Source organism: Rhinatrema bivittatum, chromosome 11 (genome assembly GCF_901001135.1).
Source record: "Rhinatrema bivittatum chromosome 11, aRhiBiv1.1, whole genome shotgun sequence".
Taxonomy (NCBI): domain Eukaryota; kingdom Metazoa; phylum Chordata; class Amphibia; order Gymnophiona; family Rhinatrematidae; genus Rhinatrema; species Rhinatrema bivittatum.
Window position 1 is genome coordinate 79,919,690 of NC_042625.1, and position 15,591 is coordinate 79,935,280.

Genomic DNA, 15,591 nt, shown 5'->3' on the forward strand with positions numbered 1-15,591 from the left:
CTGCAACATGAAATACAATTTTAAACAGTGAATTCTGGATTTTAAAAAAAAGGATCTCCGAGAATAGGTGTCACTTTTTTAGAAGAAGCGGAATTGGTTTTTTGAGGTTTCCTGCTGCTTGTCGAAGCTTCTGCTGGGTGAGGACAGGCTGTGATGTCACCTGCATTCAGTCAGGAAGCCATGAACTCTGTGGTCAGAGACTCCACTTTCTAGTTTGGACAAAGAAACGGTAAAAAGAAAGAAAAGAGAGAAAACTCTCAAAGGTGGAAAGTTTGTCGCATGTTGGCTGAGACCAGATTTTGACAAGGGGATGGACGAGACAGAACCTAACATGGTGGTGGTGGTTTCTAACCTGCCTAACGATCATCCAGGCCGATGCAATATCGGCGTGCGATAAACGGGTGCTCATGACTGAGCGCCCCGCTCTCTTAACGTGCGCCGATCCTCCTCTCCTGGGCGCCCGGTTTAATGTTTAAATGGGCTGCCGCAATAGGAAGGAAACGCTAGGGGAAATTTTGCCTCCCTAGTGCCTCCTCGGCATCGGATGCCCAGCAGAGGTGGCGGTCAAAGGGTTAGGGAAATGGACGCTCAATTTTACGAGCGTCCCTTTTCCTAACCTGACCGCAGGCACACTCTTTTTTTTTTTTTTGGTTCTCCTTTTTTTAGGTTCCTCCGACTTAATATCACCACGATATTTCATCAGAGGAGCTACCGAAAAGCAGGTTTTTCTGCTTTTCTGTAAACATTTGGGGCTCTTCAAGAATTAACTCCTGCTCCAGGGCAAGCATTAATTTTTGAGAGTAAAAATGTGCGTGTTGGCTGCGCATTTTTTGTTTTTGTTTTTTTGCATTGGGGGCTAATAGCTAATAGCCTCACTCTCATGGAATTTACACGTGATGAGCGTTATTAGCTATGCGCATTTTTGCATGCACTAATCCCCTTATTGCATGAGGCATTTTAGATGCGTGTCCAATCGCCTGTAAAGCTGTGCGCTCAGCGTGCATCGGCCTTAAGTCTAAACATGAGCCAAACCTCCGTGTACTGACCATTGAAATTTAAGATTATTGGGCCTCCTGTTTGATTGCTCTTCAAGTTAAAAAGTACCAGAGCCGGATGGACATCCTGTTTAAACATTGCTGCCTTACTCGGGTATCAGCGGTCAAGTTCATTAATGGTGCCCTGTGCATCCCATTGTAGAGGGAGATGTGGAAGCAGCTGCTCAAACCTCTTTCAAGGAAATGGAATTTTTTTTTTTTCCGAACCTTCCCGGAGTTCCCCCACCCCCGACATGCATACAATCCCAGCCTTGAGCGCCTTCCCTTGCTCCAGCACCGTTCTCCCCCTGAGGGGAATTTCCAAAGTGCTTGAGCAGCTACAAAGCGCTTTATCCGAGCGAGTCAGGCGGCTGAAAACTGCCCTCTCTTCAAAACGGCCAGAAGTCCAAAGCGTCGATCCAAAACACGCAGAGTCGAGGCGGCATTCCTGGGGAGGGGAGTTAGGCGGAGAGGAAGGTAAGGTGTGTAGTTGGCATTTTCAAACCTAGGTGCATTATTTTCAATGACAAAAAAAAAAAAGTACCCGCACCAAAAGGAGACGCAAATGTCTCTGGATCTGTTGCACTCGCTGCAGTTCTCAAAGCCAAAGTCTGCGCGATCTGTGGCGTTCAAGGTGCAAAGTCAGCGGGTGAGAAGGTTCCCATGGGCTAGGTCCCAGTGCAAGCAGTTTGAAAATGACCCCCCCCCCCACACACACACACACACACACACTCACACACTCACACTCACTCACACTCACACTCACACTCACACACACTCACACACACACTCTCACACACACACACACACACTCACACACACACACACACTCACACACACTTACTTAATGATCTTGTCTCAATTTAATTCCCAGCCTGGTCCCTTGGTTTTGTGGCTGAATTTCTACCTAGCGGTGCAATGTTTATATTTACGGGCTCTGGATATCGCCCGGGATGCTTTAAGGGAGTCATTTTCAAAGGAACTTCTGTGGTGTAAAGTGGTGCCTTATCCGCAGAAATGGGCCCTTTAGAAAGTGGCGAGACAGATACGTGCGTAAAATCACGCATGTACGCACTGGATGCGTGTACTTTTACAGGCAAAGAGGAGAGGCGTTCGGGGGGGGGGGGGTGAGGGGGTGGAGTCTGGGCGGGGTTGGGGCTTACGCGCATGCTTTTTATCATTTTAAGCAGTATGCGTGCAAATTCTCTCCGCAAAACGATGCCCACCCAACGGCGGCTGTAATCGCATGCGCGTAGTCTTGCAGGGATAATTATCAAAGCGGATTTATGCTTGTTAGCCCGCTCTGAAAATTGGTGTGACTTATCTGCATATTTGCCGGCTTAACTCATGCACAGCGTTACAAAATGACCCTTAGCTGTGTGCTCTGGGCTTGCCTTTAGCACTTCCAGGACATTTTTCCGTCCACCTCAATCTGAATTCTGGGGCCTGGAAGTAAGTTATGTGCACCCATAGGCAATGGTGAAGGGGGGATAGCGGTCCCGTCCCCCCCTCCCCTGTATGTCGGAGCACCCAACCACAACCAGCAGCAGCAGCAGCAAGAGAAAACGGGAAATTCGACGCAGGGCCTCCTGTAGCCCTCGTGCACTCGCCAGCCCTGTGGCGCCCCGCCACCCATGCCCGCAGGGGATTCCTGCTACCACGGGCACTTCTGCAGGAAGAAGGGGCCCCTGTGCTTGCAAGAGGCTCCGCACTGAATTTCCGGTTTTTGCTGCTGCAGCAGTAGCGATGCTGGTGCTCTGCTACCTATAAAAATTTATTTATTTATTTATTTATTTATTTATTTATTTATTTAAAGGCTTTTTCTATGCCGACATTGGTAAGGCACATCATGCCGGCTTACATTGAACTGAAAAAGTAAATACAAAGAACAAAAACCGAATCATGGTCATAGCAAAACAAAGAAAGGTATAACAAAAGGCGAAATAAATATAAAGGAGGCATTAGAAAACAGATATTCGAGCAAAAGGGCAGGGAAGAAAGGGAGAAGGGAACTTTATACAGTCAAAACGAAGTTATCTTAGCTAAGGATTCATGGGTCGGGGGAGTTCCAAACAAGATTCAGGGAAGGGGAAGGGAGCGTACCAAGGAATCAGGGGAAAGGAGGAGGTTGGGAGGCGCTAGAGGTGGAGGGTGCGGGGGCAGGCTGGCTAGGGAAGGTCAATAGCGAGGAATGTGGTGCTGGAGGCAGTTTCCTGCATTGCCTGTGCTTAAAGCTGGGCACAGAAACAGTGCTTCTGGCTGTAGTGGATGATATTAGGATGGAGGCCGATTTGAGGTAATAATGCATTGATTCAACTGGACTTGCACGCAGTGTTTGATATACTGAACATTGCTTCTTTGCATGCTCGGTTTGGGGGGTGGCGCGCTCATGGTTTGCATCCTTTTTAGAGGAAAGCGGGTTATATTTTTATGTGTGGCATTGTGCACTTTCTGGTATCTGCGCTCCTACATTGTTAGTGTGTTTTCATGACTATTCCATCCTGTGCTTGATTTCAAGTCCTGGAGGGTAGGTAATCGCTGCCTTCTAGCAGGGTGTGGCCTTTAGCCCTAATCACCATCCATTTGAAATTATGGGTGCATGTAGTTCCAGGTAGAAATGCAGATGCGTTTTCTCAAGGCTGACCATGCAAATCGCCAGTCTTCACACCGAAGACCTTTAAATATTGAGCCCAGTCAGGCCCAACCCAGGATTCTAAAGACATTAATAAACCAGCGTTCTTCAGAGAAGCTTTGGAAGTGATAAGAACTCTTCAGTGTAACCGCAGCTTTATAATTCACTGATCTCTAAATCTATATTCAGTACCATGCATAATGCAGGTTTCTCTCCTTTGATTAAAAAAAAGCACATCTGCCAATGTCTTGTCTCTTCCTGCAGATGCCACTATTGAGGATGCTTTGTACAAGTGCCTGTTGAAGCCCCTGAAGGAATGCATCTACTCCCACCTCCTTGACTTTCACAGCAAGGACGGGACCCTGAGGAAGCTCCGAGACAACCAGCACACCATGAAGGAGCAGAGCCTGGCAGAGCTGAAGGTGAGAGCAGGGGTGCCCGACACTGGGGGCATGGACAAGATCCAGCAGAATTTCGGCCTCATGCACGCAGCCTATTCCCCAAAGAAAAAGGTGATGCAGCTGCTGAAGGTCTGCAAGCTGATCTACGAAGCCATGAACCACACGGCAGGAAAAACAGGTAGGCAGGGGAGGAGCCATCATCGTTGTGTTTCTGTGCGGGCGCCCACCGTAGTTTAGCATATAACTTTACCTCTTTTTATTTATGTACATATGTTCAATATTTACTTCTCGCAAGTTTGGGTGGGGGTGGTGTTTATTATTGTTGGAACAGTACATTTTACTATGGCAGATATGTAGTGGAAGACATAATACTTACTTCCCTGGAAGGATGTCAGGATATAGGGTTGCCTCAAAACTGGGCAACCACCAGGCCCTTCCAGGCACATATGTGGCTTTAGACTTCCTGAATGGAAGCAGGACAAAGATATAAATCGTACAGAATGTGTTTTAGCCTGCATGTGGAACACAGCAGACTTTTGTCATGTGGGCTGGCACTCATGGACACCTTACTTATGATTTTTACCAGAGGTTCAAATAATATAGTAAACTCGTTATAAAAAAAAAAAAACCAGTCCATAAAAGTGATATTGCCTGTTGCATTGCTTTTCATCAATAGACAGTAGTCAACAAGATAGGAGGAGGTGTCTGGAAAAACAAAGGTAGCAATAGAGCAAGGACTCAAATTCCGGTTAATGTGCTGGGTTGAGCCTTTCTTTTAGTCAGTGCCCTTAATACCTAAATCTGGTCCCAGGGCAGTTGCTGTACAAAATGGGGCCAAGGGCAAGGGTTACCTAAGACATCCCATTTTCCCCTTTTTGACTTGCAAACTCAGACTGACTCAATAGAGCAGCGTGGCACCCCCCTCAGCTTGGCAGCTAGGGCATTCACCCTGCATGCCCATTTCCCGTGACAGCTCTGCCTGGTCCTACCTATAAGGCAGAATGCAAATTCCATATTCAAGAAGAGGCAAGAGAGAAATTTAGAAGAGTTTTGGGTAGCTTTCAGTGAAAACAGCAGAATGTGCCATGAGGAAGACCTTGAAGGGACCGTTTAATCAGGATAACTTGACTCTGTGCACAGAGATCTACGGCGCTGATGACTTTCTACCCGTACTGATCTACGTTCTGCTGGGCAGCGACATCACTTCTTTGCAGCTGGACGTGGAGTACATGATGGAGCTTCTGGACCCCACCCAGTTACAGGGAGAAGGTAAAACCGTGGACCGGCAGAGGGCCGGGAATGGCAGTAGCCACCTTCCCTAAACTAACTCATTAACAGTATCAGTCCCGCTCATCCCACATCACCCAGTGTGTCCAGAGGTTAGGTTTCTCTTGAGGCTGGAGTTCTACTCACCCCATTGTGCAATGTCCTTCATCCACCCTCCTGGCTTGACCAAGGCTGCAAGCCCAGTGAGTTCTTCCACCAAAGGTTCAGGATAGCCAACATAGCAGGCCACCCAATTCTAGAATATTTGTTTCTGCTTACACACATGCACTAGTCAGGTTTCTACCTTACCCTCCAACTGCTGACCCCATATTTCAAGGGGGGATGCGCAAACCAAGAATCTCAACCCCTGTCCTCCCATGATGACTGAGGCCATCGCTCATCCATGCTCCAAGTTGACTTTTCTCTGCTAGCAGCATCAAAGGTGACACAAAACAAGCTACAATTGCTCAGTGCCATAATAAAGGACATGAAACAGAGAAGAGACAGATGTTTAAACAGATACGAGATGTACATAGAGAGAGAAGCCAAAATGCATTAGTTCTTGACTTCCCCGGTCCATTCTTTTCTTGACTTTCTAGGTGGTTACTATCTCACTACATTTTTTGGAGCCCTTCATCACATCGCCAACGTCCAATCCACCCCGGTGACAGGACAGATGAGCAAGGAGGCTCAGAGGTCCATCCATCAGTGGCAGAGGAGGCGGACAATCCATCACAGTCATGGCCCCAGACGCAGCACACAGGTAGGACAAACTTCGCCTCTGGTGACCCTGAGATGCTGGGAACTTTGCCTCTGCCTCCATCTTTGCCTTAGCCCTGGTGCCGCCCAGCTCTCTTGCTGCTATGACAGAATTGCTCTCTCATTCTCCTGCTTCTCTTTACTGAGGGTGAAATCTCTTCACTGTCTCTGCTCTCATCCTATGAATTTCTCTTGTCTTGCATGCATAAATCAGAACGTGTGTGCGCTGTGCTTCTCCATGGACTGATTGTTGGAGAGGTTTGCATGTTTCAAGCATGTCCAGGGCTACGAATGGCAAGCCTGCCTAGGAGGGAGAGATTTTAGACAAGCTAGGCCCCAACCTCCAACTCCCTCCAGCTCTAAGTCCTCGATGGTTGATCAGGCCAGAAGGAAATGTCAGGATCCCGATAATTGTGAAAAGCAGAAGGCGGCAGTAGAAAGAAGGAGAATTCCAGTTGCCTTGGACTTTTCCTTAAGCACTGGAACTGGATCACCACCTTACTGAGATTGCTTGGCTGCCTCGCATGTAATGGGAATCACATTCAGGCTCCTGTTAAGAACGCAGGCACTGTAACACTTTAATATGCAGCTATTGCCAGAATTAGTTGATCGAATTGCAGTTGAAAAAAAAAAATGTTAATGCCTACAGTATAAAGCCAAGAGTATCCCTTATGAAGCTTGCTGTGTTTCAGAAGGGGGCTGGCAGAGGTCGGGTGCTGTAGCTCATCCATCCCGTGTGTCACCTGTCGGGACTGATAAATCAGAGGCAGGAAGGACCTCTGGTGGCTGCAGAGCTGCTTGCTCAGCCAGATTCATGCTGCTGGCTCAATCGTGAAGTACGCAGGTGCCACTCAGAGCATGAATCGGGTCTTTGCGTCTGTACTGAAGAGTAAATAAGAGCCACTTAGTGGGAGGGAGGAGGGGGCTCTGTGTGTGTGGAGCAGCCAGAATCGGAATAGCAAAGGAGACCGAGCAAATCTTTTGCTGAAAGCAAAGCTCCAAATGTTGTCTAACAGAAGTTTGATAAATGGGTGCAAGAGCTTGGAATAAAAATCCAAGCAGCAACCACCCGCCCCTCCCTGCCCCCGCCAAGCAGCAAGCTGACAAGTAAAAACTATCCAGTGTTTCACAGAGCGATTGCTACACGCGTGTGTGTATGAGAGAGGCCGAGAGGATACAGGATGGTCCTGGTTCTGATGCTCTCTCTCTCTCTCTCTCTCTCGCAGAATGTCCTCTTCGTTTCCTTTCAGGAGCCCTTTAACAATGAGAAGACCATCATCGTCCCTGCTGACACGACCACGGCCTCCGTCTGCGCCCTGTGCAGCCAGAAGTACCAGATCCAAGACTCGGAGGCCTATGGACTTTTCCTGGTCAGAAACAATGAACTGCAGCTGTTGGATGACAACAGCTGTCCCCAAAAAGTCAAAGTGGACTTTCTGAAGAGGGGAGAGGGCTCCCTGGCTTTCGTGTACAGACTGAAAGATGGCAAGCTCACGGGCAGGTCTGCCTCTCTATCAGACTTGGAAGGCACCCGTTTGTGAGAAAGGAGATCCGGGTGAGCAGGCTAAGTAGGCTCTTGACGAAGCGGCAACCCTTCCTGCTCCGTCACCTTAGGGACCGTCCTTCTGCGGCGTTGTTAGCATCCCCTCTTCCACCCACGGACAATGCAGAAAGAAAAGGTCAGCAAAAATAAGTTGTAGTTGGAACCGTCAGAAGTTGGTCGCAAAATATATAATGCTAGGGACCCAGAAAGGTCTCACCCTGCAATGCGTCTGCTGACATTTTATTTCTACTTAAGCCAAGTGACCTAAGAGGACCACCTTACCCCAATAATGAGAAGGGATCAGGAAAAGGTCTTTTGCACCCAGGACTTATTAAGGACACTTCAGGAATGAACTAACCAGGAAAGGCTTTCACTGGGCTTTAACTCCGTCATAACTTTGCAGAACTGATTTACGGTCTCACTGGTGTGTAAAAAAAAAAATCTTAATTTTTGTTTTCCTTTTATTAACTCATAGGTTCTAATAATGATGCCCCCCTCCCCGAAAGATGTACAGGCTTTAATATTAGATAAGTCAGCCCCCAGGCCAGGTACGCTGCCCCTTGAAAAATGCCTAAAAGTTTCAGGGAAAGATAATTTAATGTAAAAGTTACTCTCTCCCCCAGCAACTTTGTGTCCGGTAACCTGGCTTCCTCTTTAAAGTCACCTACACAGAAAAGATAATTCAACCCCTGGGCTAGTGTCCCATCACAGGACCCCAAGGGCCACACCTCAAGTTCAGGGCTTAAGCTCTTATTTTGCCTTTCCTTTGATAGTCCAAGATTCCCTGTCAGAGGGGGTGGGGGGAAAAGATTATTTATTTATTGTATTTATTTTAAAGATTCTTGTATACCGCTAAGGCAATGGAAGTAGGTCTAAGCAGTTTACAAAATGAACATACATAACAAAACAAAGAGCTACATGACAAAACTAAAACAACAATAAAATGGCCCTGAACTTTGTTCAAAAGATAATTCAGCATTTCAGTCCCTGGTAAGCAGCCGTAATAATCATGCTGGAAGCTTTTGATGGTTTCCAGCTTAACGTTTACTGATGAAAGGTGGAAATTTGATGACATTATTAAATTACAGCTTTTTGGCATTTTTTTACAGCTTCTGATCTTCTAATAAATCTGTGACTTTGAGCTTCCAATTTTATCTTGTTACTGAAATCCGTTAAGTTATCTCATTCCTGTTTCCTAATCCTTTCCAATTAATGGGGAGGTTGTGGAGTTTCCTCCCAGAATTTGGTGGACAGGATAATTGCCCCCAATTTAGATGTCCTATAATAAAGTCCCACCTCTCCTACCTTTAGTCCAGTTTGTTCAGCACAAAGTTTTGACTCCTTACTTCCCCGTTGGTACCTGGAGGGTATCTCCACACTCCTTTCTTCAACATCTTGATGATGTAGCTGGGGTTATTACAGATCTTCCAATTACACAACATCACAAACGAGGGAACCTACAAACTCATCACATATGTATTTTTTATTTTTAAAAAATGTATATGTTTTAATACACACAATTCAAAACATAAATGACATATATACTAACAATGCAGGTACAATATCCAAATATTTCTTTACGAGACATTTTGCAACACCCTGATACAAATCATCATCCATCCATCCTCAAATACATACCTAACAATTATATATACTCACACCACCCACACCCGGCGCAATTATAATAACAAGGGCCCCTTGTTTCATCCAACTCTGGGCTTCTTCAGGGAGAATGGTTGGTCAAATACCATTAATTCTGCAATTCATTAATATAAACAATTCCTCAAAATGATAGTCTCTAAAAGATTCCTAATTCAAGCACTACCCCATTCGGGCATAATATTACCAGTTCAACACGCCGTTCCTAATACAGTGCACCTGCCGTGCTACTCTGAATCAACACCCTCCAAGCCCGACATATCCACCATCCAACACCGCTAGCGTCAATGGCTGAAACAGACCTTCACCCCAGGAATAAGCCCCCATTCCTCCACCGGGTCTTCCAATAGTCCACTGGTTCTGTCTGGATGAGAGACACCGCTCCCTGTAGATGGAACACATTGTGGGCCCTAGATTACTCAGACATGCTGCAAATCTAAGGGGGCTAAAATAGAGAGAGGAAGGGTGGAGCAACGTCCTTCTGTAAACCACAAGGGCTCCAGAAAGGCAAAGGCACCCCTTCTATGTTTCTTTATCCAGGGGGGCCCAAGGGTCCTTCCCTGGGAAACAAAAGCAGGAGCCAGCATAAGGTCATTCTGCCCCCTACCAGAGATAACTAAAGAGTCCACACCCTAAAATGGTGGCACTGAAGACGCCATCATTTCAGTCTCCCACATTGGGTGAGCTAAAACCCACAATAATAGAACTAATTCTCCCTTTGACAATGGGACAATCCCTTTTGGTAGCAATCCACAGGGTTCCTTCTCCACGTGTAATTGTTAACACAACATAAATAGAAACCCAAATAAAACATGCTAAAATATTTATGAGGTCCATATTCAGCAACTTGTCCCAGATATTCAGCAGGATAACAATCCCGCTGAATATCCTCGCCTAAAGTTATCCCACACTTACAAAACCTAACTGGCTATTTCTGAATGTAATCGATTAGATTTTAAAATTAGCTGGCCTTGTGTGGCTGGATCGCTTGCCACTTAACCAGGTATCTTCAAAGATATCCGGCTAAATGGCACTGTTAACATTTTTAAAAAGTGCCATTTGGATCTGGAGTAAAACTGGGTTTTACCCGAGTAAGTGGGCTTTTGAAAATTGCTACAATATTTGCCATTGGAGTGTCCATAGGATTTACTCCCGTAAGTGAACTTTACTTTTGAAAATCGCTACGATAGTGTGTTACGTTTCTGCACATAACGCCTTTGAAAATTACCTCCTTAGCGAGCTATGACTGCAGTGATTACCATTCCATGTTTGAATTTTGTCTGGATTAAACTTTTGTCTGTCCTCCAGCTGCAAAAGGTTACCTGCATTTACTGTGCTGATGCTTTTACTTATTGTGTACGTATTTTTGTGAACCGCTGTGAATGCAGGATATTAGCAGGTTACACATTTTTTAAATTAAATGAAAATTGATGAAATCTGCAGTACAGGGCCCCCATCCCACCCCCTTCCCAGTTGTTTTTTCATTTCATCAGTAGCTCTCTCCTGCCCCCTTTCTCCTCCCCCCCCCCCCCACAACAGCTTCTGTAAACCCTGTCAGAGAGCAATACAAGAGACAAAGCGAATACGGGGAGAAGAAACAAAAAATTGAAAGGAGACCCTGGAAAAGGAGTTAGGAGAAGACCAACATGAGGAAAGGACCAATGTGATTAGAAAAATATAATGTCCAGGGAACAAAGGTAGAAAAAAAAAGCATTTTACTTCCAGTTTAGGGATTGGAATAACTCAGCTTTGGGAACGTGCACCTCCCGCAGAGGCTGGCTTCCTGAGGTTTCCATTTCAGATTTCTATTTTCAATTTGTGGTCACTTATTCTGTATTTAGTGAGGGTTTCTGTTTTGCATATGTCACCAAGGTGAGGGATTCTGCTAGCATGTAGGTTCTGGGTAGGAATCTGTAGTCCTCTGGCTTTTGCTATTTTTCCAGTATGAAGTGTAATACTTGCAGTGTTGCCTTTTTAGGGTTGTTGCTGTTTGAGTTCTGGTTGTTATGGTACTGCAGATTTGCTATATAGATTTTGAGTCTTTTTTTGTTGTTGGGTTTTCTTTTTTTCTTCACAAAGTGCCTGATAGTGGAAGGAGTGTATTGATAGAATTTACTCCATTTTTTTTTTGTATGGTAACCCAGACCACTTTTTGGGTGACTAATATGTCTTGCAACAGTCTAGTGCAGTTAGGGAAATAACTAGGGGAATACCCATTTATAGACAGCCCTCCCACTGGTGGAGCTGTAATGGATACCCTGGGTCCTGAGGTTTTATAGCAGAGCTCTGTAATAGGCTCTGGGGGCAGTCTACGTTGAAAGTGAGAGGTTGTAGTTTCGACCTAACCGGAGCCTCTGAGACCCCTGCAGGATAGGTCAAAGGGGCTCCACTGCTGTACTCTCCCCACGAGGTGCAGAGTGGCTGCCCTGGACCTAATTTGGGGATTTTGAAGGTTCATTTAGAGGAGCCCCGCTGAAGGCCTGGGCCTTTCCAAAGCCCAGGGAATGGGGAACCCTGAGCTGAAGACGCCCAGTGTTTAGGGAAAATCTGCCCAATAAAGATGGTGATCCATTGCAGTGGATTCCTGCAGTTATCTAAATTGGGGAAGATTTGGTTTCCAGCATCTGGGAGGAAGGGTTTTTCTGCCTCTCTTTCTGCCCATCAAGGGGACTGGCAAGAACTGCAGGCCACAAGGATCCCTACCACCAGGGATCTCACCAGAAGATTAATTTACCAATTGTGAGTAAAAGATCCACATTAAAGGGAAGACACCCATCTGGTGTTCACAAAGAGTCCTGAGGGACAGAGACATTAGCTCTGTGCCAAGATAGATTTTTGTGCCATCGGGAGGGGTTTCCCAACTGTTCAAGGGGTCCTGGCCCAGAGGGACCACTGCACAACCTAATCCAGAAGTGTGGATGGGGTCCTGGCCTGATGAAGACTAATGCACAGATAGAGGAGAGAAGGTCTGTAATTAAGAGAGAAACTGCAGAGACTACGGTGTGTGATTCACCATATTTAATTGTGTCATTCAACAAAACTGTATCAGTAAAGCATTATTTTTGGACACTGCCGACGTGGCCCGAGTGTAGTTTGTCTGGCTCATGACAGCCAGCGCAGAGCAGAATGAGGGAGCTCCAGCACGGCTCACCAGTCACCCCATACTGGGACCGGAGAGGACCTACACCTCAGGATGTCATCTACTTGGATTTCAGCAAAGCTTTTGACACTGTCCCGCACAGGAGACTGGTGAATAAAATGAGAAGCTTAGGAGTGAGTGCCGAGGTGGTGGCCTGGATTGCAAACTGGTTGACGGACAGAAGACAATGTGTGATGGTAAATGGAACTCTCTCTGAAGAGAGAGCGGTTTTAAGCGGTGTACCGCAGGGATCGGTGTTGGGACCGGTCCTTTTCAATATCTTTGTGAGCGACATTGCGGAAGGGATAGAAGGTAAGGTATGTCTTTTTGCGGATGACACTAAGATCTGCAACAGAGTGGACACGTCGGAAGGAGTGGAGAGAATGAGACGGGATTTAAGGAAGATGGAAGAGTGGTCGAAGACATGGCAGCTGACATTCAATGCCAAGAAGTGCAAAGTCATGCATATGGGGAGTGGAAATCTGAATGAACTGTATTCGATGGGGGGAGAAAGGCTGATGTGCACGGAGCAGGAGAGAGACCTTGGGGTGATGGTGTCTAATGATCTGAAGTCGGCGAAACAATGTGACAAGGCGATAGCTAAAGCCAGAAGAATGCTGGGCTGCATAGAGAGAGGAATATCTAGTAAGAAAAGGGAAGTGATTATCCCCTTGTACAGGTCCTTGGTGAGACCTCACCTGGAGTATTGTGTTCAGTTCTGGAGACCGTATCTCCGAAGAGACAGAGACAAGATGGAGGCGGTCCAGAGAAGGGTGACCAAAAAGGTGGAAGGTCTTCATCAAATGACTTATGAGGAGAGATTGAAGAATCTAAATATGTACACCCTGGAGGAAAGGAGGAGCAGAGGTGATATGATACAGACTTTCAGATACTTGAAAGGCTTTAATGATCCAATGACAACGACAAACCTTTTCCATGGGAAAAAAATCAGCAGAACCAGGGGTCACGATTTGAAGCTCCAGGGAGGAAGATTCAGAACCAATGTCAGGAAGTATTTCTTCACGGAGAGGGTGGTGGATGCCTGGAATGCCCTTCCGAAGGAAGTGGTGAAGACCAGAACTGTGAAGGACTTCAAAGGGGCGTGGGATAAACACTGTGGATCCATAAAATCAAGAGGGCCGTCAATAAAGAGTGGGTGGCTCACCAGAATGACGGCTACTGCCTGGAGATAATACCCTTATTCAATAAACATACACATGGTTACTGTGACTCCAACATCACTCTAAGCTACAACAGCAAGAGGAAATGTGGAAAAAAGGATTCGCACTCACAAAGTGGGGAGTAGCTGGCTTGTTACGGCGGTTACTACCCCAAACCAAATAAGCCTGATACTTCACTTTCAATACATATCCAGCATAGCTCTCTGCTTCAACGGCAGGGGAGAAGAAAAACTGATACTTCACGCATAGCTCTCTGCTTCAACGGCAGGGGAGAAGAAAAACTGATACTTCACGCATATCCAGCATAGCTCTCTGCTTCAACGGCAGGGGAGAAGAAAAAAGGATTCGCACTCACAAAGCGGGGAGTAGCTGGCTTGTTACGGCGGTTACTACCCCAAACCAAATAAGCCTGATACTTCACTTTCAATGCATATCCTGCTTCAACCGCAGGGGAGAAGAAAAACTAATACTTCACGCATATCCAGCATAGCTCTATACTTCAACGGCAGGGGAGAAGAAAAACTGATACTACACGCATATCCAGCATAGCTCCCTGCTTCAACGGCAGGGGAGAAGAAAAACAACCAATAAGGGCTGAATAACACAGTCTGGGTAAAACAAATAAACATGGGTGTAGCTTGCTTATTGCGGCGGTTACTACCCCTACTACCCCTAACTAATCAAGCTTGATATTTCACTTGGTTGCAGCTCCATCACTGCTCTCTACATTAATGGTGGGGGTGGAAGGGAAATAGAACCAAAGAGCTAAGAGAAACAGATAAGTATGAGAAAAAAATGTGAAGCTTGCTGGGCAGACTGGATGGGCCGTTTGGTCTTCTTCTGCCGTCATTTCTATAAGTAAAAGCTATCCAGGGTCCCTGCCCCCGGAGAACTTACAAATAACTTTATGTTCCCTTCCTTACTCGACTTGTACCTAAGGAGGGGTTATGGTGTGATGAGATGCAAGGAGAAACCTCCTAGTTCTACTCTGCACACACTGGAGTTGGGTGAAATGTATGATTACAGAATTTATACTGGGGTTCCGTCCCATTCTGTAAAGATCCTTAGACTTCACTGACGTTATCCAACCTTCCGGGGTGACTCTAACAGCTTAGGGGTGGTAAAAACCTCCATGTGTATCATGGGCAAGCTTGAGAGGGGAGAGAGTCGGGTAGGGATCATGCCAGGCAGGGGAGGGGAATGGAGGAGAGAGCCTTGAAGAAGCTATAGGCGATGGCACATGTGCAGAGTGTAATTCCCAATGGGAGGAGGGGGGGGGGTGTGTGCCAATTTCAGTTTTCGCACAGGGCACTGGTTAGCCAAGAGCCAGTCCTGTGTATCACCGCCTATGACGATTCCTTTAGGGACATTTTGTTTTCACTGATGAACTGAGCGCAGCTCCCAGAAGCCACTCAGGAAATGTATAAAGTTAGTCCAACAAAAAGTTCTCACTTTATTGTATTTTTTGGGGGAATTAACCTTCCCCCCCCCCCCCCCTGCATTTAACTGGAGTAAAAGGACAGCCATACTACTTTATCTAATTTCTGCTATGAAAACGGATTCTGAGGAGGGTTTAAGAAATTGCACATTTGTAAATTGTAAGTTAACTTTTTTTTTTTTTGGAGGGGTTAATACCAACATCTGCTTAAAAGCTCCATCGCCAATCTGAATGTGAAAAGTCCCATGTTTGGCTGTGTGTGACTAAAGGTGATTTTTTTTTTCCAAGCGCAGGGGGGAGAGTTCAGGGTAGGCTGAAAATCTCCGAGTCTGATGCGGGAAACTTTATGCTCCCTCGCACCACATTTTCCCCCTTTAGCCCTCCCGCCCCGGTTTACGGAGCAGGGTGGGCTCCATAGACGAAAGGGAAGAGCTGCCCTCGCAGTCGCCACCGCTGTCATCTCCCCCTCCCGCCCCTGCTTGGAGGGGGCGTGGTCACCCTGCAGCTGGGCGGGGGGGGGGGGAGTGGGCGTGTCTGCG

At 46.5% G+C, this 15,591-nt stretch overlaps 1 protein-coding gene across 2 annotated transcripts in view; it reads left to right on the forward strand.

Annotated features, from left to right (window-relative positions):
* The window catches only part of RINL (Ras and Rab interactor like), a 31,099-nt gene extending 20,484 nt beyond the window's left edge, over window positions 1–10,615 (forward strand). Inside the window, exons 9-13 of one of the 2 annotated variants that reach the window (XR_003851926.1) lie at window positions 3,931–4,245; window positions 5,208–5,336; window positions 5,933–6,096; window positions 6,785–6,928; window positions 7,319–7,443. Coding sequence is in view for 1 of the 2 variants with exons in the window: in XM_029571193.1 (XP_029427053.1) it covers window positions 3,931–4,245; window positions 5,208–5,336; window positions 5,933–6,096; window positions 7,319–7,633 (923 nt within the window). In the remaining variant the exon portion in view is untranslated. Of the gene's footprint in view, window positions 1–3,930; window positions 4,246–5,207; window positions 5,337–5,932; window positions 6,097–6,784; window positions 6,929–7,318 lie in introns of both variants that reach the window. The other variant, XM_029571193.1, reaches the window with a different exon arrangement.
* Window positions 10,616–15,591: the final 4,976 nt, after the last annotated feature.